This window comes from Anabas testudineus, chromosome 17 (assembly GCF_900324465.2).
Source record: "Anabas testudineus chromosome 17, fAnaTes1.2, whole genome shotgun sequence".
Classification (NCBI taxonomy): domain Eukaryota; kingdom Metazoa; phylum Chordata; class Actinopteri; order Anabantiformes; family Anabantidae; genus Anabas; species Anabas testudineus.
In genome coordinates this window covers 21,609,608-21,637,461 of record NC_046626.1, presented here as the reverse complement: position 1 = coordinate 21,637,461, position 27,854 = coordinate 21,609,608, and the positions used below count along the sequence as shown (strand labels likewise).

The 27,854-nt window shown below is 40.6% G+C and overlaps 1 protein-coding gene across 1 annotated transcript; it reads left to right on the top strand.

Moving 5' to 3' along the window:
- Positions 1–722: 722 nt before the first annotated feature.
- On the top strand, positions 723–8,681 carry LOC113171881. Its single transcript, XM_026374619.2, has 4 exons — positions 723–767; positions 7,592–8,027; positions 8,160–8,234; positions 8,336–8,681. The coding sequence occupies exons 1-4, from the start codon at positions 723–725 to the stop codon at positions 8,494–8,496; spliced, it is 717 nt and encodes a 238-aa protein (XP_026230404.1). The 3' UTR covers positions 8,497–8,681.
- Positions 8,682–27,854: the final 19,173 nt, after the last annotated feature.

Below are 27,854 nucleotides of genomic sequence, written 5' to 3'. Positions count from 1 at the left end.
CTGCTTCAAATTTCACTAGTTCAGAATAGCAGTGGACTGACAGATGAGGCAAAGACACTTTGAATATGACATTTAGAAAATTAAGTCCTCCCCCCATTCTGTATGTAAGTGGTAGGTTTTTGGCCTCTCACTTGGTCCAGCTCCCCCACTCATTTTTATACTCTTTCTTAAAGTTTAGAGAATAAAAGATAAGAGATAAGTTGGAGGCTAACTGGACAACTCAGTAGCTTGTTAGAGTTTTGACGCACTTGGAGCACTTGTACATGCATGCGTGGTGAGAATGGATCAGAGGTTAGACTGGCTTCCCTGTATGTCAATCAGTGACAAATTTCATAGTGAGAATGGATGACAGTCTGACGTCAATTTATTATTGTCATGCTTCGAACTGTGCAACAAACCACACAACAGCTTCAGCTGAGCTGTCAATCAGCAGCAGCAGGGGCTGATGGGAGGTCGGAGGAGCCGTTAGAAACCACGTGGCCCTCGTCTGATCTCACAGCTCGTCCTTGTTTGGCCTCAGCTGCATCAGAGCTCCACTTCTCCCCAGGTTCCCCAGAGGAAACACCACTGCACAAAATGCTTTTCCTCCCAGCTGCTGCTCTGTGCTGTCTGTGTTCAGGTGAGTGTTTCCAGCCAATCAGGAGCCAACAAAGTCCACCTTTAACCAACACTGTCACACTAACCTTCATCTATGGCTCGGTTTCTCTGCAGCACTGGTTTCCATGGCAGCAGAGCTGGTTCAGGATGATCTGACATTGACCAGGAGAGTTGGACAAAACGTCTCATTCAGCTGTGGACGAACTGACCAGTGTAGTAGTTCTTATGTTTGGTGGTATCAGAAGAAAGAGACAGAAACATTCAGAGTGATTCTTGATATTAGTAGGAGTACTGGTAGCATAGATAAAAGTTACAATCATCCTGAGAAAGATGATTTCACAGCTGTGAATAAAGGAAACGGCTGTGAGTTAAAAATAGAGAAAGTTAAAGTCGATCATTCAGCCTCCTACTACTGCTCATGTTGGATCAGTGGTTCCCACAGTGAGAAATGATTCCTGCAGCCTGAACAAAAACCAACAGATGAACAGATGTCAAACAGTGTTTGTAACAGGAAGAGAGCAGGAAACTACAGCACAGGTTCACACAGTTCACCTACATTGTACTATTTTATTGATGAAATAGCAAAAAGAAATTAAAAATTGGGATCAAGAAATCAACAATAAAAACTAATTAATCATATCAGATAAGTCAACGACCATCGTGCTGGTGCCGAAGACGTCTACTGTCTCCTCATTGAATACTGTCCTGTTGCACTCACACCCATCATCATGAAGTGCTTCGAGAGGCTGGTCATGAGGCACATCTAGTCCCAGCTTCCACATCCACTGGACCCTCTGCAGTTTGCATATCGTCCAAATCGTTCTACAGACGACGCCATCACCACTACTCTCCACCTGGCTCTCAGCCATCTGGACAACATGGACACATATGTTCGAATGCTGTTCATAGACTTCAGCTCAGCATTCAACACCATCATTCCCCAGCAGCTGATTGGGAAGCTGAGCTGACTGGGTCTGACCACCTCCCTCTGCAACTGGATCCGACTGTGGTGGGTCTCATCAGCAAGAACGACGAGTCAGCGTACAGAGAGGAGGTACATCAGCTCTCAGCCTGGTGCAAGGCCAACAACCTGTCTCTGAACGTTGGGAAAACTAAAGAGATGGTTGTTGCCTTTAGAAGAGCAAAGAGTGACCACTCTCCACTGATCATCGATGGAGCATCAGTGGAGATCGTCAAGAGCACCAAATTTCTTGGTGTCCATCTGGATGAGAACCTCACCTGGTCACTCAACACCCGCTCCATCAGCAAAAAGGCCCAGCAGCGTCTCTACTTCCTGAGGAAGCTGAGGAAAGCCCATCTGCCACCCCCCCATCCTAACTACATTTTACAGGGGGACCATTGAGAGCATCCTGAGCGGCTGCATCACTGCCTGGTTCGGGAACTGCACCGTTTCGGATCGCAAGGATCATTGGAGTCTCTCTCCCCTCCATCACGGACATTTACACCACACGCTGCATCCGCAAGGCTACCTGCATTGTGGACGACCCCCCCCACCCCTCACACCCAATCTTCACACTTCTGCCATCAGGGAAGAGGTTCCGGAGCATTCGGGCCTCACAACCAGACTGTTGAACAGCTTCTTCCCTCAAACCATCAGGCTCCTCAACACACACACAACAAACTGAACTGAGCAAACACACACACACACACACACACACACACACACACACACTTGATTTGACATGTTCAACTTGCTGTTCTACATAATTTCCACCATCGTTTTTACAGTACATCAGATGTAAATTCTACATTTCAGCTACTGGTCGCTGCTGTTTTTGTGTTTTATGTTCTGTTTTGCTGTCTTCAGATGTCTGTCTGCACTTTCTGTTTGTGTTCTTGCACTGTTTGCACAGGATGCACTTTATGTGTTTTGCTAGGACTACTTAGCAGTCCTCAGCTCCATGTTCTGTCTTGTTACCGTCTTATGTAGAACCATGGTTCTGGAGAAACGTTGTCTCATTTCACTATGTACTGCTTCAGCTATATGTGTTTGGAATGACAATAAAGCTTCTTGACTTGACTTGATATTTCTTTAATAGCAAAGATGTTTAAAAACAAAAACTGTGAAAGTATTTCTGTGAACTTTCCAGAAACTCCAAACTTTTTAAGTTGATTTGATAAATTCTTTTTTCTGTTTGTAGTGAAGTGAAACTTCTTTTCTTCTTTTGAATGTTCAGTAAAACTCTCACAGTCCATCCGTGGACGTTCCAGTTCTGCTGCAGAGACTCTGACCATTCAGCTACCAGGACACTCTGGTTCTATGTTCACTGATATAATCCTGCTCAAATGAAACTGAGACTTTAATGTTGAATCTTTGATTCCAAACTGAATGAGCTGAAGTTCAGAGCCTGAAGGACAGAAACTGTCCAAGTCCTCGTGTCCTGGACTGTATCTTCAGTCCACATGTTGTTCATTTGCTCGTTGCTACAGCTCAAATAAAGCTCAGTAACAACTGGGACTCATGTCTGGAGCTTCACACTCACAAACATTTGAACTCTTAGTGATTTGAAATGTGTGGATTCAAATCCAAGAGAGGCGACTGATCAGGAATCTGGACTAACTTCTCCTTTTCTTCTTGTCCTGCTGTCAAATCAAGCAGCTGCTGTTTTCTTCCAGCTTCTTTAAACACACTGTTGCTTCATTTGCAGAAGTCCACACACACAAAGTTCCCATTGTTCAGGTCCCATTTGAAGCCACCACAGTAACAAACTGTGTGTTTGTCTGACTATCACTGTGAGGACCAGCAGGAATCTTTGACCTCTGGACTTGTGATGACCCTTTGCCTTTAAAGACCTTTCTCTTGGCAGAAGTCTGGTGGGTGGAGTTTGGTCATCAGTGAGATTCAGCTCACCTGGACTGGCTGCAGTATAAAACTGGTGGCAGTCAACCAGTCTCTCTCTCCCCTGGGCTTCTACTCTGATTGGTTTGTTCTTTTCTTAGTTTTTCTATAGAGTTATGTAAAATATATTTTTCTAGGTACTCAGGTGTGGTCTCCCCTCTTTTGTCCAGCTTTGACAGACTGAGGACATTTTTACAAAGTGAGGACATTTTCTCCTCACAATGAGGAGAATATTATCATCTACTGATAAACTGAGCTCCTCTCCTCTCTCCTTTCTCCTCTATCCATTGTAATTCTACCATTTCATGTCATTAACTTTGTGTCTTCTCTCTCCTGTAGTTGTGTTTCCTCCTCTCTGTCTCCCTCTCTCTGTTCTCCTCTGCAGGTATCCTCCTCCTTGGAGCTGTATATCTCCAGAGTCAAGTTACTGGTTCTACCAACCTGTCCAGTGTTTCTGCTGCTTGTTGTTGTCTTTATTGCCTGCTGTTCTTTTCTCTCTTCTCTTTCCACTCACCCCAACCGGTCGAGGCAGATGGCCGCCCACCCTGAGCCTGGTTCTGCTGGAGGTTTCTTCCTCTAAAGGGAGCTTTTCCTCTCCACTGTTGGTTAAAGCTTGTTCAAATGGGATTGTTGGGTTTTCTATGTAATTGAGGACTGTTTGGACTGAGATTCTGGATGGTGGATGGAAACTGTATTACTACCCTATTGAATGACTCACATCATCCATCAGGACACTGAACCATAGAGCACAAAACATCCCTACCCCCGTAGAAGCCCAAAAGAAGGAAGACAGGCATCTGAGGGCAGCTCTTAAGACCTGTGCATACCCCAAGTGGGTCTTCAACAAGGCAGCACCCTGTTCCAAAAAACGCATTGATGTGCCATCCTGGATGAGCTGCATTACCAGAGCCACTTGTGTGGGTTGTAGACTCCGTCACATGCTACCACTAGAGGGAAAGCACTGCTAGCATTTAAAAGTGACATTAGCCAGAAAGCATAGGAACTGAGAAGTGGTCTGTGGTCACTACCTGCAGAACTACTCCTTTATTGGGTGTGTCTTGCTAATTGCCTATAATTTCCACCTGTTGTCTATTCGATTTGCACAACAGCATGTGAAATTGATTGTCAATCAGTGTTGCTTCCAAAGTGGGCAGTTTGATTAATCAGAAGTGTGATTGACTTGGAGTTACATCGTGTTGTTTAAGTATTCCCTTTATTTGAGCAGTGTATTTAAAACCCAACAGGAAAAAGTGGAGACGAAAAACTCCCTTTAGTGAAAGGAACCTCCAGCAGAACCAGGCTCAGGGTTGGCGGCCCAGAACTTGTACAAATCAACACCCCCTCACTAAACAGAGGTGAAGACCTCAGACACAGCCTGTCTGCTATTTATCATGCTGCCCCTTCATCCATCCCCAGGAAGATCAGGCCCAACTCACACGTCAACCAGGTCAGACACATGTAACAACCTGCTTTAGAAAATTGGAGGGGCTGACGAAGGTGTGATTATTAAATCGTTTCACATCCTCCCCTTCCTTTGTTTCACCTAACAAGCCTATTCAGTCCAGGGGTGAAGTAAAACCAAACCTGGAGCATAAATTGGTGTCTCTAATCAACTATCTTAAGACTGAAGAAGCTACTTGATGAGTAGTAAAATGTTTCAACCAAATAAGAAGGAAGTCCAGTTACCATGACTCAACTTCCAGATACCATGCTAATGCTAATTCTAGGGAAAGCACAATTTCTTGCATCAATGCCGCAGAATGTTTTAGTAAAACAATTGTTTTATATCATTTAAATTTGTTATTTAGCTTATTTCATCCTGCAAAAAGTCTAACTTGAGAGAGACTAGTGCAAAATGGAAATTGTTGCTAATTGAGAATAATAGAATAATCATTTGTGAAAGTTAAAGAATTTACAATGCAAAGTAGATAAAACAGAAACACAGTTGACACAGAGGGAAATGTTATTAGTGTTGGAGGTTTTTGAAACAGGAGATTATAAAACAGATGAAAAGTCAGAAAATCAATGAATGTTTGAACCAGTTTAACTGAGAATCCATCCAATAGTTGTTGAAATATTTCAGTCTGAACAATAAACCTCAGCTGACACATTGAACAGCAGAGAAGGTTTTTGTATCAGTCTCTGTCACTGTGGGAGGATACCGGTACTACATCTTTGGATCAGGAACTAAACTTTATGTAACAGGTAAGAACAAACATTTATTTGTTTGTTTGTTCAAAGTTTAGATTCATCAGGACATTTATGATGCAAAATAAAAAAGTATCAGATCAACAAAGTTCTTACGGTTCATCCTGAGGGGAACAGGAATGAACCAGTTTAACTGAGAATCCATCCAATAATTAACTGAACAATAAAGAAAAACAAAAACAGTGGTGTTGATCTGAACATTAGAGAAAAACCTCATGGAGCTGAAATCTGATCCTGGTTCATCATCTGCACTCGTTCACCTCAGCTGACACATTCAACAGCAGAACAGGTTTTTGTATCACTCTCTGTCACTGTGAGACTGGATCTTTGGTTCAGGAACTAAACTGTATGTAACAGGTAAGAATCAACTGTCTTTGTCTTCAGTGGTTTTATTGAACAAGTGTAAAATGTGTTTAAAGTCCGTTTGTGCTGCTTCAGACTTTCCATGTTAGTTTTTCCTCATTAGTACAGAGTTCCTTCTGCAGCCGTTCTTCAATGAAAAAGTTCAACAACATGTGAAAACATGTTGAAATCTCCCTGCACCACAAGGAATTCTTGATTTGTGCAGGAGCTCAAAGAGTTTAGAAGAGAAAAAGTCTGTGTTGGAACTGGGTTCTGGATTCTCCTCAATCATCAGACTGTTTTTCTTTTCTCTCTTCTCTCTCCTGAAATCAGTCCAATTCCACATCAATGATTGTGGAGGATTTTCCTGCTCTCTTCACTTTTTGGACTCAATTTAGAGACAAAGTGAATTTTAGTGATGAGCAGGATTCTTCACTTTCACGCGGATTCTGAAATGTTCAATATTTCTTAACATTATTTTCCTGGACAGAAAATTTCCAGAAACTCTTCTAATGTCAGATCAAGTATTTGTGATCAGTGGATAAATGTGTTTTACATAATCAGTAAAACTGATTCAAATACCTTGAAGAAAACATTAGTAGTATCCAGTATGTAGTATTACACATACTGCAGAAACTCTAGGATCTGAAAGTTTCAGCTCTGAGTGCACGATAAATAGAAATAACATTAGAATGTAGAATGTATTTTCAGTGCAGCTAATATATCCTGTATGAACATGTAAAATATGTTAAATCACAGTTGGACAGAAATCTACTACTGTAGATTAAAACTATATGAAAACAATAATATATTAAATTAGGTTTAATATATATTACTTTATGTTGGTTACATAAATAATCACAAATTCAATTAACAACAAGTTGAATTACAGTACTGTGCAAAAGTCTTAGGCACCATTAATTTCTTCTTCGGTTTAACAGTGCTATTATAAATAAAAACCTATTTATATTGTAGTCACTTAATTAGAATACAGCTAGTGTTCATAACAAATATGTTCACAGTGATCAAGAGAGATCAGAAGTCCAGCAAGGACCTTATTCAGCATCTGGCAGCTTCATGTGGATGCCAAGTTGGTCCTTCTGCAGCCTGAAGAAGGTGGACCAGAAATGTTTTTTGTGGAAGGAGAGAAGCCAAGAAACAACTTTTATTATAAGTTAAAAAAAACAAACAAGTGAAATAGATACTGGTTATTGTTCATGAAAGAAAAAAGCAAATGGTGAACAAGACTTTTGCACAGTACTGTGTATTTAAAATCAGGCAAATTTTATTTATTTATTTATATTTAGTTGTATTGTGATATTAACTGTGACTCCTTAAAATTATGTTTCTGTTTAAATAAAAGTCACAAATTAATTCTCTTATCAATCCCAATTTTTAAACAGCTGTTGTGGTTTGGTTGCCACATTTTCCTCGTCTGCACTCTACCAGTGTTGTTTACCGAGCACGGTTTGTCGACCCTGTGTCAGTAACAGGATCTTTGCTAACATCAGTAAAACTGATCCAGTCTGTGTAGTGAACTTTGTGTTGAGGACTAGTTTACTAGAATATATCTAGTGGAGATAGAAGAAAGTTCTACTGGATCAGAGTCCAGGTGGTTTCCAGGATCCCACTGAATTTGCTGCAGTGCTGGAAGCTGCTGTTGACTGTGTGAATGTGTGTCTGTGCTGCTTGTTGCTGCTTCAAGCTTCAGGTGAGCAGGTGCTGAAGCCCGTGGTGAGCGTGTACCCAGCAGCATCCAGAGACCACCTGGAGGGGAAGAGCTCCCTGCTGTGTGTGGCCTCAGACATGTTTCCTCCTCTGGTCCAGTTCTCCTGGAAAAGACGAAAGGAGAATGGTCGTCTGGAAGAGCTGCCGTCTGCTGAGGGAGAGCAGCTGGAGCTCCGAGAGTCGGGACGCAGCGCCTCCATCTTGCTGCTCCATCAGCCACAGAGCAGCACATATAAATACCGCTGTGAGGTGAAGCATGAAGGGGGGACAGTGGAGGCCCAAACACAACAAGGTGATGAAGGTTTGGTGACTGTGTTCAGCAGGGATTCAGCTTCATGTGGAGACGCTGTCACAGAGAGCAGAGCAGCAGAGCACTGCCATTTGTCCCTGCTACTCCAAACATGTGACTCCTTTTGTGTTTCAGAGCTTCCAGCTCCAGCAGCCTCCTGTCCTCCAGAGAGAGAGCCAGCAGACCTGGCAGCTCTGCAGCAAGCTGACTGTAAGATCACCTGCTGCCTCTCTGCATGGACAGCTCCAATGTTGTGCTGCAGAGAGAGCAGAGCACTGACTGCTTTCTGTTTGAATCCTTTTGTGTTGCAGTGGTTCCCCTGGATCCTCTCCAGTCTCAGTACCAGGTGAAGCTGCTCTGTCTGCTCTACACAGTGCTGATAGTGAAGAGTCTGGTGTACTGCTGTGGACTCTCTCTGCTGAGGATCCTCACAGACAACGGAGCATCCAGCAACTACTCACATGATGACTGACTGTTTTCTGCTGCACTTTTCTCACCATCACATCTCATCACTTCATCTCATCGATCACTTTGATCCGTTTTCAGAAATATTAGTTAATTGTTTTAATGAACAGGTCAGATACTTTCTCAACATGACAAATACACATAATACAGAATATTGATTGTGACTAAGTGTAAATAAAATATCTATCTACTATCTACGTGTTTAAAGTTCATGTATTTTTACTTTTGCTTTTTATATTATTTTCAAGTTGCAGGAACTGTGAATAAAGTTATTCTGGTTAATTATTTACAGGTAATGTAAAATGTTACCTACAGTTTGTGTCATCATTTACACTTTAAACCTATTTTAACAAATGTTTAAAATGACACAGTTACAGTAATTTTACAGTTTCAGTCAGTGAACAAGTTCAAATGTGTTTTTTTAATGGATGTTTTCTACAATGGTTGTAAATTCTAATCCAACAATGACATCTGCAGTTTTTAAAAGTAACAATCGTCCATGTTGTGTGTTGATTGTCATTTTGGAGGATAATGACCGACTCTGTGTCAGTGAGAACCTTTAATCAGTAAAACTACAAATCATCATTTCAATGTGTGAGCATGTGACCTTCAGGTGGGTCATCTTTGTGGATCACTGAATGCAGTTTAACTCTGTGTGTGTGCAGGGTTCAGTGGAAAAACTCCAGAGATGGAGCAGAGTGTGAACAGCAGCAGATGTGAATCTGTCCTCAGTGGTTAATAGAACTTCTAAAACTGTTGACTGTGAATCATCGCTTCATTTCCTGCAGCAGACAGGCTGTGTGGTTTTCTGTTCTGCAGCTACCACACTGTTATCTGGGGTTTGTCACTTGAATCAAACAATGACGGTACAATCATCGTGTTTAGAGAATGATTCCAGGAAGGTTGTTGTTATTCTGTGAGAGAAATTAAATTAAAGGACAGATGTTAGTTGTTCTTAACATCAGGAAAACTAAGTTTGAACAAGATATTATGGAGAATAAAAGTGGAGAATTATTTAGTGATGTGTTTCTGTGAACATCATTATTAGAATTATAAATGATTGATTCACTTACATTCTCTAATACATTTGTCTCCTAAAAAATGATCAGTGTTTAAAATTGACACCATGTCGGCCCTTTCAACATCTGTCCCAGACCGAAAAGAAAAAGTTCCTCTGCTCTGGTTAATCAGAGAAACAGATCACAAACCACCGAGACAAACGAGTCATGTTGTTGTTATTCTCAGAACCAGAGCGTCCATGTTGGTTCACCTCACGTCTCATATTTATGACACACATATAGACCCATGTTCTGTGTGACACACACAGACTGTCTGCATCATTAGGAAATAACAGGCTGGCTTCTTAAAAGTCAACTTACAAATAGAACTTACTTCTATAAGAGTTGCAGATGCTGAGTGTCGTTGATCTGTCAGTGTGACATACAACCAAGGCCACAAAGGTGGGGTTCAAGAATTAAGCATGTTAAAGTCATGGAGTTGCTTGGTGATCAAATTCTTAGTTTACTCACTGAAATGCAGCTAAATGTGTAACTCTTGTATCACGTGCTTTTACTGGATTTGTAGTTGATATTCTTTTATTATCCATTAGAACAAACCTATGAAAATTATCGACCCACTGGACTAACTTAGGAAATCAGTAGGGTCAAAAAAATAAATTGATGGTCACAGGTTGAGAGGATCTCATGTGAGTCTCTGCCAGCCTCAAACACACTTCCAAATGATCATCAATGATCATACAATAAGTTAGAATTGTATTTGGATCTTATAATAATCTTAATGTGGGACTCTCATAAATAAGCAGCTGTCGTTGCTTTAAAAAAAAAGACAACAGGAAAACTGGGATTTTAGTTTAGAAATGCTGCTTCAAATTTCACTAGTTCAGAATAGCAGTGGACTGACAGATGAGGCAAAGACACTTTGAATATGACATTTAGAAAATTAAGTCCTCCCCCCATTCTCTATGCAAGTGGTAGGTTTTTGGCCTCTCACTTGGTCCAGCTCCCCCACTCATTTTTATACTCTTTCTTAAAGTTTAGAGAATAAAAGATAAGAGATAAGTTGGAGGCTAACTGGACAACTCAGTAGCTTGTTAGAGTTTTGACGCACTTGGAGCACTTGTACATGCATGCGTGGTGAGAATGGATCAGAGGTTAGACTGGCTTCCCTGTATGTCAATCAGTGACAAATTTCATAGTGAGAATGGATGACAGTCTGACGTCAATTTATTATTGTCATGCTTCGAACTGTGCAACAAACCACACAACAGCTTCAGCTGAGCTGTCAATCAGCAGCAGCAGGGGCTGATGGGAGGTCTGAGGAGCCGTTAGAAACCACGTGGCCCTCGTCTGATCTCACAGCTCGTCCTTGTTTGGCCTCAGCTGCATCAGAGCTCCACTTCTCCCCAGGTTCACCAGAGGAAACACCACTGCACAAAATGCTTTTCCTCCCAGCTGCTGCTCTGTGCTGTCTGTGTTCAGGTGAGTGTTTCCAGCCAATCAGGAGCCAACAAAGTCCACCTTTAACCAACACTGTCACACTAACCTTCATCTATGGCTCGGTTTCTCTGCAGCACTGGTTTCCATGGCAGCAGAGCTGGTTCAGGATGATCTGACATTGACCAGGAGAGTTGGACAAACTGTCTCATTCAGCTGTGGACGAACTGACCAGTGTAGTAGTTCTTATGTTTACTGGTACCAGAAGAAAGAGACAGAAACATTCAGAGTGATTCTTGATATTAGTAGGAGTACTGGTAACATAGATAAACGTTATAGTTCTCATCCTCAGAAAGATGATTTCACATCTGTGAATAAAGGAAAGGGCTGGGAGTTGGAGTTAAAGAAAGTTAAACTCGATCATTCAGCCTCCTACTACTGCTCCTGTGAGAAGTCAGGTTCCCACAGTGAGAAATGATTCCTGCAGCCTGAACAAAAACCAACAGATGAACAGATGTCAAACAGTGTTTGTAACAGAAAGAGAGCAGGAAACTACAGCACAGGTTCACACAGTTCACCTGCATCACAGAATCAAAATAAATAATTGTTTCTATAAAAAACAAACAATTAATAATTGGATCTTTTTTTTTTATAATTTAACACACAAGTTGAGTTAAGTTAAAGTTTAAAAAAATTATTTTCTCCTTTTAAATGTTCAGTAAAACTCTCACAGTCCATCCGTGGACGTTCCAGTTCTGCTGCAGAGACTCTGACCGTTCAGCTACCAGGACACTCTGGTTCTTTGTTCACTGATATAAACCTGCTCAGATGAAACTGAGACTTTAATGTTGAATCTTTCTTTGATTCCAAACTGAATGAGCTGAAGTTCAGAGCCTGAAGGACAAAAACTGTCCAAGTCCTCGTGTCCTGGACTGTATCTTCAGTCCACATGTTGTTCATGTTGCTTCAGCTCAAATAAAGCTCATTAACAACTGGGACTCATGTCTGGAGCTTCACACTCACAAACATTTGAACTCTTAGTGATTTGAAATGTGTGGATTCAAATCCACGAGAGGCGACTGATCAGGAATCTGGACTAACTTCTCCTTTTCTTCTTGTCCTGCTGTCAAATCAAGCAGCTGCTGTTTTCTTCCAACTTCTTTAAACACACTGTTGCTTCATTTGCAGCAGTCCACACACACAAAGTTCCCATTGTTCAGGTCCCATTTGAAGCCGCCACAGTAACAAACTGTGTGTTTGTCTGACTATCACTGTGAGGACCAGCAGGAATCTTTAACCTCTGGACTTGTGATGACCCTTTGCCTTTTCACACCCTTGATCTTATTCTGACATACGGTGTGGAAGTTGATCAGTTAATAGTTTTTCCCCAAAACCCTCTTTTATCTGACCATTTCTTAATTACATTTGAATTTACAGAACCAAACTTTACTAAACCTACAGATAAGATTCACTACAGTAGATGTTTATGTGACAATGCTGTTGACAAATTTAAGGAACTGATTCCATCTTTTATTTCAGAGCCATGTACCAACACAGAGGAAGGCAGTTATTTCATCGTTACTCCAGCACAAGTGGACTATCTTGTTAATAGTACTGGTGCTTCACTTGGAACAATACTTGATACTGTTGCTCCTCTGAAAAAGAAGCTAGTGAGTCAGAGGAAGTTAACTCCATGGTACAATTCACAATCCGTAGCTTAAAGCAGAAATCACGTAAGTTGGAAAGGAGGTGGCGTTCCACCAATTTAGATGAATATTGCCTAGCCTGGAAAGATAGTTTAATAATATATAAAAAAGCCCTGCGTAAAGCTAGAACCTCATATTACTCCTCATTAATAGAAGCAAATAAGAACAATCCCAGGTATTACTATTAGAGAAACAATTCACAGTAAATACGAGTTCATCCCTGTATACGACATGGACGGACTGTGTACAACAGCTGTAGATTCATTTGTCAGACCTCACTTTTACAGAGGCTGCTTCTACCCCATAGATCCTCCTGAATTCCACCCATAGAGGTAAAGATCACCCTGGACAGGTCCCCAGTCCAACTTATGGAGAGACAAACTTCCAGACTGACGTTCACCTAGGTAACCTAACATGTATGTCTTTGGGGGTGGGAGGAAGCCGGAGTACTCAGGGAGAACATGCAAAGTCCACTCAGAAACCAGTGTATTCTAACCAGGGTCCTTCTAGCTGTAAGGCGACAGTGCTAACCACTACACCACTGTGCTGCCATAATTGTGTTTCACTAATTAATTCATCTAAACCTTCATGTTTTCATAGATGTATTCTAATGGATAAAGAGAGAAGATCAACCACAGGATACAAATGTTATTACATCATGTGGTAAATTAATGTTTTGCCATGGATTGAAATCCTGCTGTCTCTGTAAGGTCCCCTCCTCAAGAAGGTTCATCTACAGCCTCGTCTGAAGTTTGTCAATGAACTTCTAAATGATTCAGCGATGGACTGGGAGAAAGTGCTGTGGTCAGATGAGACTAAAACTGAGCTCTTTGACATCACCACGACTCGACATGTTTGAAGAAAGAATAGTTCTGACTATAACCCTAAGAACACCATCTCTACAGTCAAGTATAGAGGGGGAAACATTATGTCTTGGGCCTGTTTCTCTGCTAAAGGTTCTGGCCAACACTGTAGGTTGATGGGCCCAATGGTCGGAGCCACATATTGTAAAATCTTGGATGAGAACCTCCTTCTCTCAGCCTGGACACTGAAGATGGGTTGTTAATGACTCTGTCAGCATGACAACGACTCAAAACATACAACCAAGAACACTTCATGTATGATCATCAGTCAAGGTGGAACGGTATTTGGATCTTAGAATAATCTTCATGTGGGGAAAAGGTTGACTCGCTTTGTGGTCAGCTGTGAGAAAAATGACAACAGGACAACTGGGATTTTAGTTCCTTCATCTTTCTTTTGCTCAGCAGTTTTCAGAGGAAAGTCAGGGTCGTAGTTTTTGTCTGAAAATGCTGTTCCACATTTCACTTCTTCAGAATAGCAGTGGACTGACAGATGAGGCAAACAAGGTGAACGAACTGACCAGTGTGGTTTACTAACATTCAGAGTGATTCTTGATATTAGTAGGAGTAGTGGTAACATATATAAAAGTTATAGTTCTCATCCTCAGAAAGATGATTTCACAGCTAAGAATAAAGGAAATGGTTGTGAGTTGAAGATAGAGAAAGTTAAACTCGATCATTCAGCCTCCTACTACTGCTCCTGTTATAAGTCAGGTTCCCACAGTGAGAAATGATTCCTGCAGCCTGAACAAAAACCAACAGATGAACAGATGTCAAACAGTGTTTGTAACAGGAAGAGAGCAGGAAACTACAGCACAGGTTCACACAGTTCAACAGTTTTCAGTGATTTCAATATTTTTTTCCTGTTGATAAAAAAACAACAATAAAACTAAATAATGAAGTTAACTAACAAATCAAACGTTTAATGATCAGATCAGTTAATTTTCGACGAGTGTTCAGGTTCAGACGACTTCAACAACTTGTGTCGTCCTGCTGATCAGTGAATCAGATCAGAAAACACTTTTCTAAGTTGTTGGGTTCATGATCATTTCTGATTCAGAACAATCTGTCATTAAATATTAGTTTCATTGATCATTTCTCTGCTCTCAGAGAAACAGCTTCTCTGTAAAACTACAATTCTCAGGAACATTTCTGAGTGTTACAGCATCAGTGGAAATGTTGTTGTTCACCTGCACAAACTAAATTCTGACATGTTTAATGACTTGTGTCTGTCCAACCCGGTGTTGAGTACATGTCTGGACACACTCATTCTTACCATCTGACACCTGTTCAGCTGCAGATTCAGATCAGAAACTCTCCAGACTTGGATCCTGTTCTGACGACTTATTAATTAAGAACTCGGTTCTGCTCCATGACTCCCAGTCTCAGCCTGCTTCTTTGTTTGGACTCTGAAAAAGTGTTTTTTGTATCCTGGACTGTCCTTAATTGTTGGTATTTGAATTTAGATGTTGAATTCAATGAATATGGAGAAAACTAAAATTTGCATTAAAAACAAAGAATTGATTCTTAAATACTGTTTAAATTCTATGTCTTCACAGTTTGGACCAAGAACACCCCATAATAAGTGTCTGTACCAAATGAAGAACCACAGATCTTGTTAAATGTATAAATATCTGACACTAACAGATGATGAATCAATGTTTCAGAGAGCAGGAGAGTGATTTTTTAGATTTAAAGCCACTTTGTCTATCTAGACCAGGGGTCTCAAACTCGCGGCCCACGGGACGATATTTTGTGGCCCCCGCCTTAATATGAAAGTGTAATGTGAGTGCCCCACCCATCGAGTTTGACATGTTTGGCACTTTACAGTGTTGATGCGGAGCTGAACCAATCAACCAATCACGGTGGCGTATATGGCTCTCGGGGGCGGGACATCGGCCGGGATTAATCCAATCAGAGAAACATTTCTCAATGAGTGACGGCAGCGTTGCCATGGAGAGGTTTCAGCCTCGTTTCTAAGAAGCTCACACAGACATTCGTCCCAGTGCTGCGTTCACAACACTTCAAAATAAAAGTATTTTTAAGTTTCTGCCCAGCGAGACATTGTTTTTTATTTATATCGCGCTATTTGCAGTTTTTGAAAGAATTGACCCCCAGATTCCCTGAAGCTGAACTTCAACAAGTTCAAGTACAAGTATAGACTTGCTGATGATCCTCTTTAAACCATACTGAGGGTCTCAGCTGCTTCCTCCCTCAAGACAAATGTGGTTCGACTATAGGAGAGAAAGTGCTGCCAGGTCTGTAGCAGCAAGGAGTAGACTAGAGAAGAACAGTTGATGTTGTTCAATGTTCAATTCATGTTCAGAAGAAGGTTAAAGGTTTGAATCTAAATACAGCAGATATAGAAGACTGAAGAAACCACATATAGTCGCTGACTAGAGAAATCTATTATTATTTTCATTGTTATTATTATTATTTATTTACTTATTAATTCTTAATTTGTTTATTTATTATTTCATCTTATTTTGTGTTACAAAATAAAAACAAAGAGATTTGAGAAGATGAAGATGAGGAATTTTTTTTAACAAAGTTTTTCTTGTGGAAAACCTGATGCGGCCCAGCCTCACCCAGACTCTGCTTCCCGTGGCCCCCAGGTTAATTGAGTTTGAGACCCCTGATCTAGACAATCTACTATCACACAATGTGATGTTCACTTTTAATGAATAAATGAATGAATGCCTTTTATTGTCACTGTTCACATATACAATATGCATTATATACATGTACAATGAGATTGAAAGCATCTCACTGTTGGTGCAGCATACTTAAATATAACATAAATAAATAACAATTTCAACAATAGCAGCATGGGGTACAGGTCAAATGAGGCAGGGAACTCAAAAAAGGTAGCAGTCATATGTAAATATATCAATATGAAGGTGGGGACCCAATGCTCAGTGTGCGGGTGGAGGACAGGTGGGGGCCAAGAGACTTCTTCGGTAACGGAATGATTGTTGCAACATAACATGTTGCAACAACATAAAGTGCAGAAATGATCATTAGAGGGGCTGTAAACAGAGTTTTCTTTCAAGTTTTCTTTCTTCTTCAAATATCAGCTCAGGTACCTCCATGACCCCAAACTCTCTTTTTATCTCTTGATCAAATGATTTAATACTTTTTATTTTTCTACATTGCAGGTTTTAGTGTTGCAGATGCAGATCTTGTTCCTGTGTCAAGGCCCCCCACTGACCTCTGGACGACTTCTGTTCTTCTGTTCTTATTATGTACCATCATTCTTATTCTCTGTTTTAAGACCCACATGTTTCTGTAGGAACTTGGAGAAATGTGGTGAGAACACAAACAGTTCTCTGGACAGTTTCAATTCCCCCTTAAACACTGTCACCACTGTCCCATGAAAAACAACATATATGGTTTGATGTAATAAACACACATGAATATAAAATTAATTTTAACAGATGAGGAACAAATCTGACCCAGAACAGACTCAGTGTACCAAAGTCTGTAGCACCTGTACAATAGAAAATATGTATGTATTTTATGACAAATCATCAACTTTCAGGCTAAAAATGACATTTGGGTTTTTTATTGCTGTCAAATGTCACATTGGACCAAATTTGACCTGAACAGTGTGTAAGGATGAAATATTTTTGAGTTTGTTTTATTGTCTCTCTGGGGTTCGTTTGTGCTCGTGCTTACTGCTCCTCTGTTCTCTCCACATTGTCATGATTCCTGCCTCGTCCCTGCTTGGTTGCTATTCTTTTTCCCCGTCTCTTCCTTATCTACCTGTTCATACTCCAGTTACTCACCACCAGCTACTTCCTGTCATGTCCAAATATGGATCAATTCACTCTGTTACACCTGTGTTCATCCTCCTTTATTATCTCCCCTCTGATCTGTGTCATGTTCACACTCTCCAGGTGTTTCTCAGCCTTGGCTACACCCTGGATTTTGTTCCTCTGTCCTTGTGAGTGTTTGCCTGCCTGCGTGCAGTGTTTTCTCAGTTGTCACTTTGTGCCCTGTCGTGTTCGGGTCGTTTTAGCCTCCATCTTTATGACAAACTTTCTCTGTGTTCTCTTCACATTATGATTCTACCCACTGGGAGTTTAAATACCAATGCTAAAGGTCCCTTTGTAAAAAATATTTGATGAGTGTATCACTCCTTGATGCTTTGGGAACGATGGCAGCTGCCTGTTGATTCTCTCAATCAAATGATCAGGTGTTATCTGGAAGTTAAGTCATGGCAACTGAAATTCCTTCTTGTTAGGTTGAAATGTTTCGCTACTCATCAAATAGCTTCTTTATTCTGAAGATTGTTGGTTGCAGTCCAAAAATGTATGCGTCAGGTTGGTTTCACGTCCCCCTGTGGCCTGAACAGACTCGTTAGGTGAAGAAAAAGTATGTGGAAGATGTAAAGGATGTAATAATCACACCTTTGTCAACCCCTCTCATCACCTAAAATGGGTTGTTAAGTGTGTCCAACCTGGTGCAGGTGTGAACTGGTTCTGGTCTTTCTGGGGATGAATGAAATGGCAGCATGATAAGTCTAGCAGAGAATAAACTCTGCTCTCTACTCTGCAGCCTTCAATCAGCTCTCTTACTTTCTTTCCCGGAACAATCTCCTTGATGTCAACCAGTCTGGCTTCAAGAGTGGTCACTCCACAGAGACGGCACTTCTGACTGTTGTGGAATCCCTACGGGTGGCAAAAGCTGCAGGTAAATCTTCTGTCCTTATTCTATTAGATCTATCTGCAGCCTCTGACACTGTGAACCATCAGATTCTCATGACTGCACTCTCAGACTTGGGCATCTCTGGATCAGCTCTAGCCTGGCTTCGGTCATACTTGTCTGAGCGAACCTTCAAAGTATCCTGACAGAGGCGTGATTCTGACTCTCATAACCTCTCCACCGGTGTACCGCAGGGCCACTGCGCTCGACCAGTGAATGACGTCTGGTGGTACCAGCACCACACAGTCGACACCGAGGAAAACTGTTCAGTTCAGTGATCCCACGATGGTGGAATGAGCTGCAGAACTCTGCACGCTCAGCCACCTCACTTTAATATTTAAAAAACTGCTGAAAACAGAACTCTTCATCATCTTACTTTGCACTTAAACACTTTTCTGCTCTTTTATACTCACGTCTTGAAACAGAAACACTTTTTAACAGCAGTTTGCTTTGATGTCTCCTTAACTTAGATTTTGTTTGCCTTGTTCCTCACTTGTAAGTCGCTTTGGAACAAAAGTGTCTGATAAATGACTAAATGTAAATGTAAACTGAAAAGAGGAAACAATGCAACAGGAGCATCGACTTAAGACGCAGATGGAGGTGCAGCTGCAACAACACGTCTGTGGTTGAAATCTGACTGGGTATTTCGCTTCACACCACTTCTCACTGGTAATGCCAGAGGTTCCTATGTCAACATGGAGATGGAAGATTCTCTGAACTGTGATAAAGTAAAGGCACCAGACCAGGAGACAGGAGAGCCTCCACCCTTCAGCCGCTGAAGTCTCAGGGGCCCCTCGTCTCAGGGTCTCCACTGCTCCTGGATCTCCCTAGACACACCAGAGTCTCTTAAAACAAACTCTCGTTTAACCAGTCGTAACCTGTCGTGTCCTCCTTGAGTCTGGTTGAGTATTGATCAGTATTGACCTAAAAGCTAAAGCTACAGTTTCTTATGCTGCTTTTACACATGTTCCCTTATTTAAATATAGTAGAATCTACAGAGCTGAGAAAAAATAAGAGGTTCTCCTTCAGGATTTTCTGGTAAAATGTTGAATTAATGTTTATTATGACCATTCTCTCTGTCATTTTAAAAGATCCAGTGATCTGTCAAGGTTCAGTGTTGTTGTCCCAGAGCCTCAGAAAAACATCATAAACCCTCCAAGACTGATCAATGCAGTTGTTGTTGCTGTTAAGATGTAGAATTTAAGTGGATAAATACTTGTATCTATAAACCTAGTTATCATTTTCACCTACTTCATTCAGTACAATTATTTTAATAATGTTGTATTTGCTGTTTGCTCAGACTCACGTTGACTTTGTTTTATTGTCAGTTTAGTTTGAAGGTGTGAAACAGTTTAGAAAGAGGCACAGTGGAAAAAAGAAATCAGGAGGTGAACAGACAGGTTGACTGAACAGATCTTAGATCCTGGAAATCAATGACATTTATAATTAGAGTTTGATTTCACAAGTCTAAAAAGGATTTTTATAAAATAATTTGTGTTTCCTGTTTCACATGTCAGTTTGTGAACGTTATAAGTTTGTTTGCTCAGTAACCGAAATATTGGAAACATTCAAATATTGACCTGATGATGGCGCTAGATAGAAAGTCACAATAAACAAAGCTCTACGGTTCATCCTGAGGGGAACATGAATGAACCAGTTTAACTGAGAATCCATCCAATAATTAACTGAACAATAAAGAAAAACAAAAAACAGTCGTGTTGATCTGAACATTAGAGAAAAACCTCATGGAGCTGAAATCTGATCCTGGTTCATCATCTGCACTCGTTCACCTCAGCTGACACATTCAACAGCAGAACAGGTTTTTGTATCACTCTCTGTTACTGTGAGACTGGATCTTTGGTTCAGGAACTAAACTGTATGTAACAGGTAAGAATCAACTTTCTTTGTCTTCAGTCGTTTTATTGAACAAGTGTAAAATGTGTTTAAAGTCAGTTTGTGCTGCTTCAGACTTTCCATGTTAGTTTTTCCTCATTAGTACAGAGTTCCTTCTGCAGCCGTTCTTCAATGAAAAAGTTCAACAACATGTGAAAACATGTTGAAATCTCACTGCACCACAAGGAATTCTTGATTTGTGCAGGAGCTCAAAGAGTTTAGAAGAGAAAAAGTCTGTGTTGGAACTGGGTTCTGGATTCTCCTCAATCATCAGACTGTTTTTCTTTTCTCTCTTCTCTCTCCTGAAATCAGTCCAATTCCACATCAATGATTGTGGAGGATTTTCCTGCTCTCTTCACTTTTTGGACTCAGTTTAGAGACAAAGTGAATTTTAGTGATGAGCAGGATTCTTCACTTTCACGCGGATTCTGAAATGTTCAATATTTCTTAACATTATTTTCCTGGAAACTCTTCTAATGTCAGATCAAGTATTTGTGATCAGTGGATAAATGTGTTTTACATAATCAGTAAAACTGATTCAAATACCTTGAAGAAAACATTAGTAGTATCCAGTATGTAGTATTACACATACTGCAGAAACTCTATGATCTGAAAGTTTCAGCTCTGAGTGCACGATAAATAGAAATAACATTAGAATGTAGAATGTATTTTCAGTGCAGCTAATATATCCTGTATGAACATGTAAAATATGTTAAATCACAGTTGGACAGAAATCTACTACTGTGATTCTTAATGTCATATTTTTAATGTAAGACAAAAAACGTATCTCTTTGTTAAAACCTTTAAACTAAAGATCTTCTCCAACATTATTAAATATTTTATATGTGCTGATGACTATGATGCTATAAATTTCATAGAAAACAAATGAATTCATACATATACTAAAATACATTTTAATATAGATATAGTTCATATTAGAATAAGATTATAATATTAAAGTATTAAAATGATATGGTGAAAAAATAATATATTAATAATTACTTTTAATGTATATTACTTTATATTGGTTACATAAATAATTACAAATAATATTAACAACAAGGTGAAATATATTTAAAATTATTTTAGGACAAAATATTTTATTATTTATTTATATTTTATAGTTGTATTGTGATATTAACTGTGTCTCCTTAAAATTATATTTCTGTTTAAATAAAAGTCACAAATTAATTCTCAAATCAATCAATTTTTAAACAGCTGTTGTGGTTTCGTTGCCACATCTTCCTGGTCTGCACTCTACCAGTGTCGTTTACCGAGCACGGTTTGTCGACCCTGTGTCAGTAACAGGATCTTTGCTAACATCAGTAAAACTGATCCAGTCTGTGTAGTGAACTTTGTGTTGAGGACTAGTTTACTAGAATATATCTAGTGGAGATAGAAGAAAGTTCTACTGGATCCGAGTCCAGGTGGTTTCCAGGATCCCACTGAATTTGCTGCAGTGCTGGAAGCTGCTGTTGACTGTGTGAATGTGTGTCTGTGCTGCTTGTTGCTGCTTCAAGCTTCAGGTGAGCAGGTGCTGAAGCCCGTGGTGAGCGTGTACCCAGCAGCATCCAGAGACCACCTGGAGGGGAAGAGCTCCCTGCTGTGTGTGTGGCCTCAGACATGTTTCCTCCTCTGGTCCAGTTCTCCTGGAAAAGACGAAAGGAGAATTGTCCTCTGGAAGAGCTGCCTCCTGATGAGGAAGAGCAGCTGGAATTCAGAGAGTCGGGACGGATCGCTGCCATCAGGACAGTGGATCGAGATGCTTTCTACACCTATAAATACCGCTGCTATGTCAAACATGAAGGAGGGACAGTGGAGGCTCAGACACAACGAGGTGATGACGGTTTGGTGACTGGTTTGGTCACCTCATGATTCAATCTTATTATGATTCAAAGGACTTTGTTGTGACTTTATGGTGACTTGGTATTTTCAATAATCTAATAATGTTAAAAAAAAAGTCTCAATAACTTTTATTAATACATAAAAAGGGAAGAGATGTAGAAAAACTGGAAAACTGAATTAGCCAGAATTCTTACTGCATATGTCAACGGATCTAACAATCGATTTTGTTTCCTCCACCCGACTGTTCACTCTCGCTGTGTAAAACACACCAAGCCAGCATAGAGGGGTTGTGCAGACCCTCCTTTAAGCTGCCCAAAGAGGTAGTGTCAGAGGCGAAGAGAGTTCACCCCACTGTCTTTTTTGTAAATGTGAAAAATTAACACATGATGGTTTGTTGAGAAGAATTGTTTTAAAGGTGATGTGTCTGACATGAATATTATACATCACATTAAACATCAAGGCACTAAAGTCATGTTTTCTGTACCTGTGGAAAACACACACTGCAGCAACTGGCTGCGTTTTAAAGAGTGAGAAACCTTCTCACCAATAAAACTGTTACTGTGTAAAAGAAGGCTGGTGGTCGAGCTTTATGTGGAGATGCTGTCAGAGGGAGCGGAGAGAGCAGAGCACTGACTGCTTTCTGTTTGAATCCTTTTGTGTTGCAGTGGTTCCCCTGGATCCTCTCCAGTCTCAGTACCAGGTGAAGCTGCTCTGTCTGATCTACACAGTGCTGATAGTGAAGAGTCTGGTGTACTGCTGTGGACTCTCTCTGCTGAGGATCCTCACAGACAACGGAGCATCCAGCAACTACTCACATGATGACTGACTGTTTTCATCAATCAGAAAAAAAAAGATTGAAGATATTTGTAGATCCAGATCATAGCACTGCCCCCACAGACTTGTACAGTAGACACTAGACATGATGGGTGCATCACTTCACCTCCTCTCTTCTTACCCTGATCCTCCATCACTCTGGAACAGGGTCAATCTGGACTCATTAGACCACATGACCTTCTTCCATTGGACAGTTCTTAACCCAGTTTTAGTTTCATCAATCTTCCTAAATGTTTTCTTTACTTGATTCCTGCCAATAATTTGACTCCTCTGAAACAGATTAATGTGACATGGTCAACTCTTTAACAAATGAGAAGCTACTCATTGCATCAGTTCAATAACATGTTACCTGCTGAAACATAATCATCCATGCAGTTATTATCCAGTGTGAGGCTCTTACCTATTTGCTTAGTTAAATCCAGGTAGTGATTTTAATTTTAATTTCTTTTTTTTTTTTGGACAGGTCTATTTTGACACTGTGTCTTTTTAACTTTTATGCAATGTATCAAGTAAAAGTATCAGTATCAGCTCTGTAGTAAACATTTTATTATTTAAAAAGGTGTATTTGTTTTTATTATCATGTTTTCAATGCATTATGCACAGTGCGGCTAAATTCTTTCAATGTAAAAGTATCAATAGAGTAAATAACGAGTGCGTTTTAAAACACTCATGAGTTTTATTTATTGTATTGTTTAGTGCTAGTCAAGGGGAATTAGTTAGATTTTCCATACGATTTATAGTTGCACTGTGTTGTTGTGTAAGGTCATGAACCTTATATTGTGAAATGCCTTGAGATGACTGCTGTTGTGATTTGGAGCTTTACAGATAAACTGAATTGAAATTTAATTAAACTCGCCTGCATTCACTCACACTAAAATAAGAATGGAGATTTACAAGATGACCAAGAAATACAAACATAAACTCACATCAATATTATAATAATTGAATTGAATTATTTTTCATGGTGATGACCTTTAAATTTGTGTTGATGTAAAATTCTACGCTGATGATGCTGGAGTTTACACACACACTCATAACAGCAGACCAGGAGAGAAGAGGTCACCACAAGACAAAATAAAGAAAGTAAGAGAAGTTAAGAAGTGCACAGCAGCAGATATAAGTCCATTCTTGGTGGGTATCAGGACTCATGATAACTGTTGACTGAGAATCTGCACTTTGCTGAAGCAGATGGACTGGGTGGGTTTCTGCTCTGCAGCTTTCATATCATTAGCTGTGGTTTGACAGTTTGGCCGCTCTGGTTAATGGTATTAATATAAGAGAGAAAAACTGAACTTCAAAACAAAAGCGACCCAAAGAGGAATGAGGTCTACAGTTCTTTGCATAAAGTAAGACCAAAGTTTCATGGTCCCTGCTGTGGTATTTCCCATACAGTGATAAAAGAGTAAAGGAGAGCAGTTAATCTTTTCAGGAAACTCTATCTTCACAAACACAACATTCAAAGCACAAATTTGTTTTTTATTATTAGAAATGTGTCATAGATTTTACAGAAATTAAAACATGTACAAATGAATTTTGAGCAAATGTGACTAAAAGGATCCAGAATATTTGATGTAGTCTATGTTTTAAAGATTTCACAGAATTAAGTTCATTTTTCTTTTTCTTTGAAAACTTCAAACTGTGCAACAAACCACACAACAGCTTCAGCTGAGCTGTCAATCAGCAGCAGCAGGGGCTGATGGGAGGTCGGAGGAGCCGTTAGAAACCACGTGGCCCTCGTCTGATCTCACAGCTCGTCCTTGTTTGGCCTCAGCTGCATCAGAGCTCCACTTCTCCCCAGGTTCACCAGAGGAAACACCACTGCACAAAATGCTTTTCCTCCCAGCTGCTGCTCTGTGCTGTCTGTGTTCAGGTGAGTGTTTCCAGCCAATCAGGAGCCAACAAAGTCCACCTTTAACCAACACTGTCACACTAACCTTCATCTATGGCTCGGTTTCTCTGCAGCACTGGTTTCCATGGCAGCAGAGCTGGTTCAGGATGATCTGACATTGACCAGGAGAGTTGGACAAACTGTCTCATTCAGCTGTGGACGAACTGACCAGTGTAGTAGTTCTTATGTTTACTGGTACCAGAAGAAAGAGACAGAAACATTTACATTGATTTTGCTGATTGCTAGGAGTGATGGTAAAATATATAAAGCTTACAATCATCCTCAAAAAGATGATTTCACAGCTGAGAATAAAGGAAACTACTGTGAGTTGAAGATAAAGAAACTTCATCTCGATCATTCAGCCTCCTACTACTGCTCCTGTGTGACGTCAGGTTCCCACAGTGAGAAATGATTCCTGCAGCCTGAACAAAAACCAACTGATGAACAGATGTCAAACAGTGTTTGTAACAGGAAGAGAACAGGAAACTACAGCACAGGTTCACAGAGTTCAGCTACCTCCAGTAAGGGTCTTTAGGCAAGACCTCCTCACGCTGCCCTGCCTACCCTTGTAACTTGTACTGTCTTGTAAGTGGCTTTGGATGAAAGCGTCTGCTAAATGACTAAATGTCGATTTTTTTATAGCTCAGCCAAAAAACAATATAAACAACTAAATCATATCAGATATTTATTTAATAACAAAGATGTTAAAATATGAAAAAAACTGTAAAAGTATTTCTGTGAATTTCCCAGAAACTCCAAACTGTGGATAATCTGCTCAAATGAAACTGAGACTTTAATGTTGAATCTTTCTTTGATTCCAAACTGAATGAGCTGAAGTTCAGAGCCTGAAGGACAAAAACTGTCCAAGTCCTCGTGTCCTGGACTGTATCTTCAGTCCACATGTTGTTCATGTTGCTGCAGCTCAAATAAAGCTCAGTAACAACTGGGACTCATGTCTGGAGCTTCACACTCACAAACATTTGAACTCTTAGTGATTTGAAATGTGTGGATTCAAATCCACGAGAGGCGACTGATCAGGAATCTGGACTAACTTCTCCTTTTCTTCTTGTCCTGCTGTCAAATCAAGCAGCTGCTGTTTTCTTCCAACTTCTTTAAACACACTGTTGCTTCATTTGCAGCAGTCCACACACACAAAGTTCCCATTGTTCAGGTCCCATTTGAAGCCACCACAGTAACAAACTGTGTGTTTGTCTGACTATCACTGTGAGGACCAGCAGGAATCTTTAACCTCTGGACTTGTGACGACCCTTTGCCTTTACAGACCTTTCTCTTGGCAGAAGCCTTGGTGGGTGGAGTTGGGTCATCAGTGAGATTCAGCTCACCTGGTCTGGCTGCTGTATAAAACTGGTGGCAGTCAACCAGTCTCTCTCTCCCCTGGGCTTCTACTCTGATTGGTTTGTTCTTTTCTTAGTGTTTCTATAGAGTTATGTAAAATCTATATATTGTTCTAGGTACTCAGGTGTTGTCTCCACTTCTTTGTCCAGCTTTGAGCATCAATGAGTGTCCTCACACTGTCTGCCACATAAAAATGTGAGAGAACAACAAAAACTCAAATGCTGCCTTCAAAACCATCGTCTGTCTGAGTTTCAGCTTGTGAATTTCTGAATTTCCACTGAGGAGGAATCAGAGAAAAGTTGAGTCCAGTTGGCTCCAAACGAATTTCAAATCCCACTTGATGTCATGATTCCTGCCTGTTCCTTCAACAGTTAGTTTGATTTTTCTGTTTCTGCTTTCACAGTCTCATTCAAACTTACCTGGCTACACTCCTGCCACTTCCTGCTCTGACCATATTTGGTAAGTGACTGTGTCTCTTCCTGGTTTTCCCACCAATAACCTTTCAGATCTTTTACACCTGTGTTCTTCTCTTGACAATCAGCCCTGCAGCTCTTTCCTTTTCCAGATTGTACCACTTCATTATTGAAGCTACTCTCTAGCTGTGACCCTCTGATCATGGTTATCTGTCTTCTGTCCGTCTTCTCCCCTTTGGATTTGTAAATCATGTCTTCTGAACTGTTCCCTGTTGTTTTTCTCGTTCACCTGATTATCTGGAAACAAACTCTGTCATATTTTTGTTTTTCCTCTATCTTCTTCAGCCTCTCCTCAGTCCTCTCAGTTCTTTTTTGCCTCAGAACTTCTGGTCTCTAACTCTACTTTGAATGTTTCTCTGACCCTGAACTGCATTTCCGAGCATTCCTTGCCTGACCTCCTGTTCACTTCCTGGTTTTAGTACCTCTCTTTCAGTTCCTGCCTAGTTTTTTCAGCCCCCCTCAATGCACACAAAACCCTACTCGCTGACTCTGGACTCTTCTGTTCCAGAGGATTCTGGAACACAAGACTCTCCTGTTTTCTGGGTCCTCTTTCCCATAAAGAAGTTATTTTCCTTAGAAGGACTGGTTGGACACATAGTCCACCACATCCACAATTCAGAGGAGTTTGCTACCAAGATCAGGGACCTGAAACTGGATACTGATGAACCCATGGTATCCTTTAGTGTCACTTCTCTCTTTACCAGCATCTCCATCACTTGTGCTTTAATATCTGTAAGGAGAGGACTAAAAGAAGACACGTCTCTCAGCACCAGAAGCAACCTCAACCAGATCTCCTTGCTCCTGGACCTCTGCCTGAACACCACCTACTTTACTTACAAAGATGACTGAGACAGGGCTGGACCATGGGTTTACCGGTGTCACCCACTGTAGCCAACTTGTACATGGAAGTGGAGAAGAAAGCGATCCACATACCGGGGACGACACCAACCCACTGGTTCAGATATGTGGATGACACCTGGGTTAAGATCAAGGTCCAGGAGGAACAGGCTTTCAGAGACCACAGAAAATCGATGGACACAACATCAAATTCATCAGGAAAGACACTTGAGACAACCGGTTGGCCTTTCCAGAGTGTGCAGTCATGGGACAGTCTGGGACAGACAGCAGACTAGAAATAGAGATTTACAGAAATCCCACCCACACTGAGCAGAACCTTTTCTTTGACTCACATCATCCATCAGGACTCTGAACCATAGAGAACAACACATTCCCATCTCCACAGAAGCCAAAAAGAAGGAAGACAGGCATCTGAAGACAGCTTTAAAGACCTGTGGATACCCCAAGTGGGCGTTCAACAAGGCAGCACCCTGTTCCAGAAAAAGAACAATG

Bases quoted from the DNA above. Each gene is read 5' to 3' on its own strand.
- LOC113171881 (XM_026374619.2), top strand. From the start codon at position 723: ATGGCAGCAGAGCTGGTTCAGGATGATCTGACATTGACCAGGAGA. The intron at 768-7,591 runs GTTGGACAAAAC...TAGTGGAGATAG, and splicing joins ATCTGACATTGACCAGGAGA to AAGAAAGTTCTACTGGATCA. The intron at 8,028-8,159 runs GTGATGAAGGTT...TTTGTGTTTCAG, and splicing joins GGAGGCCCAAACACAACAAG to AGCTTCCAGCTCCAGCAGCC.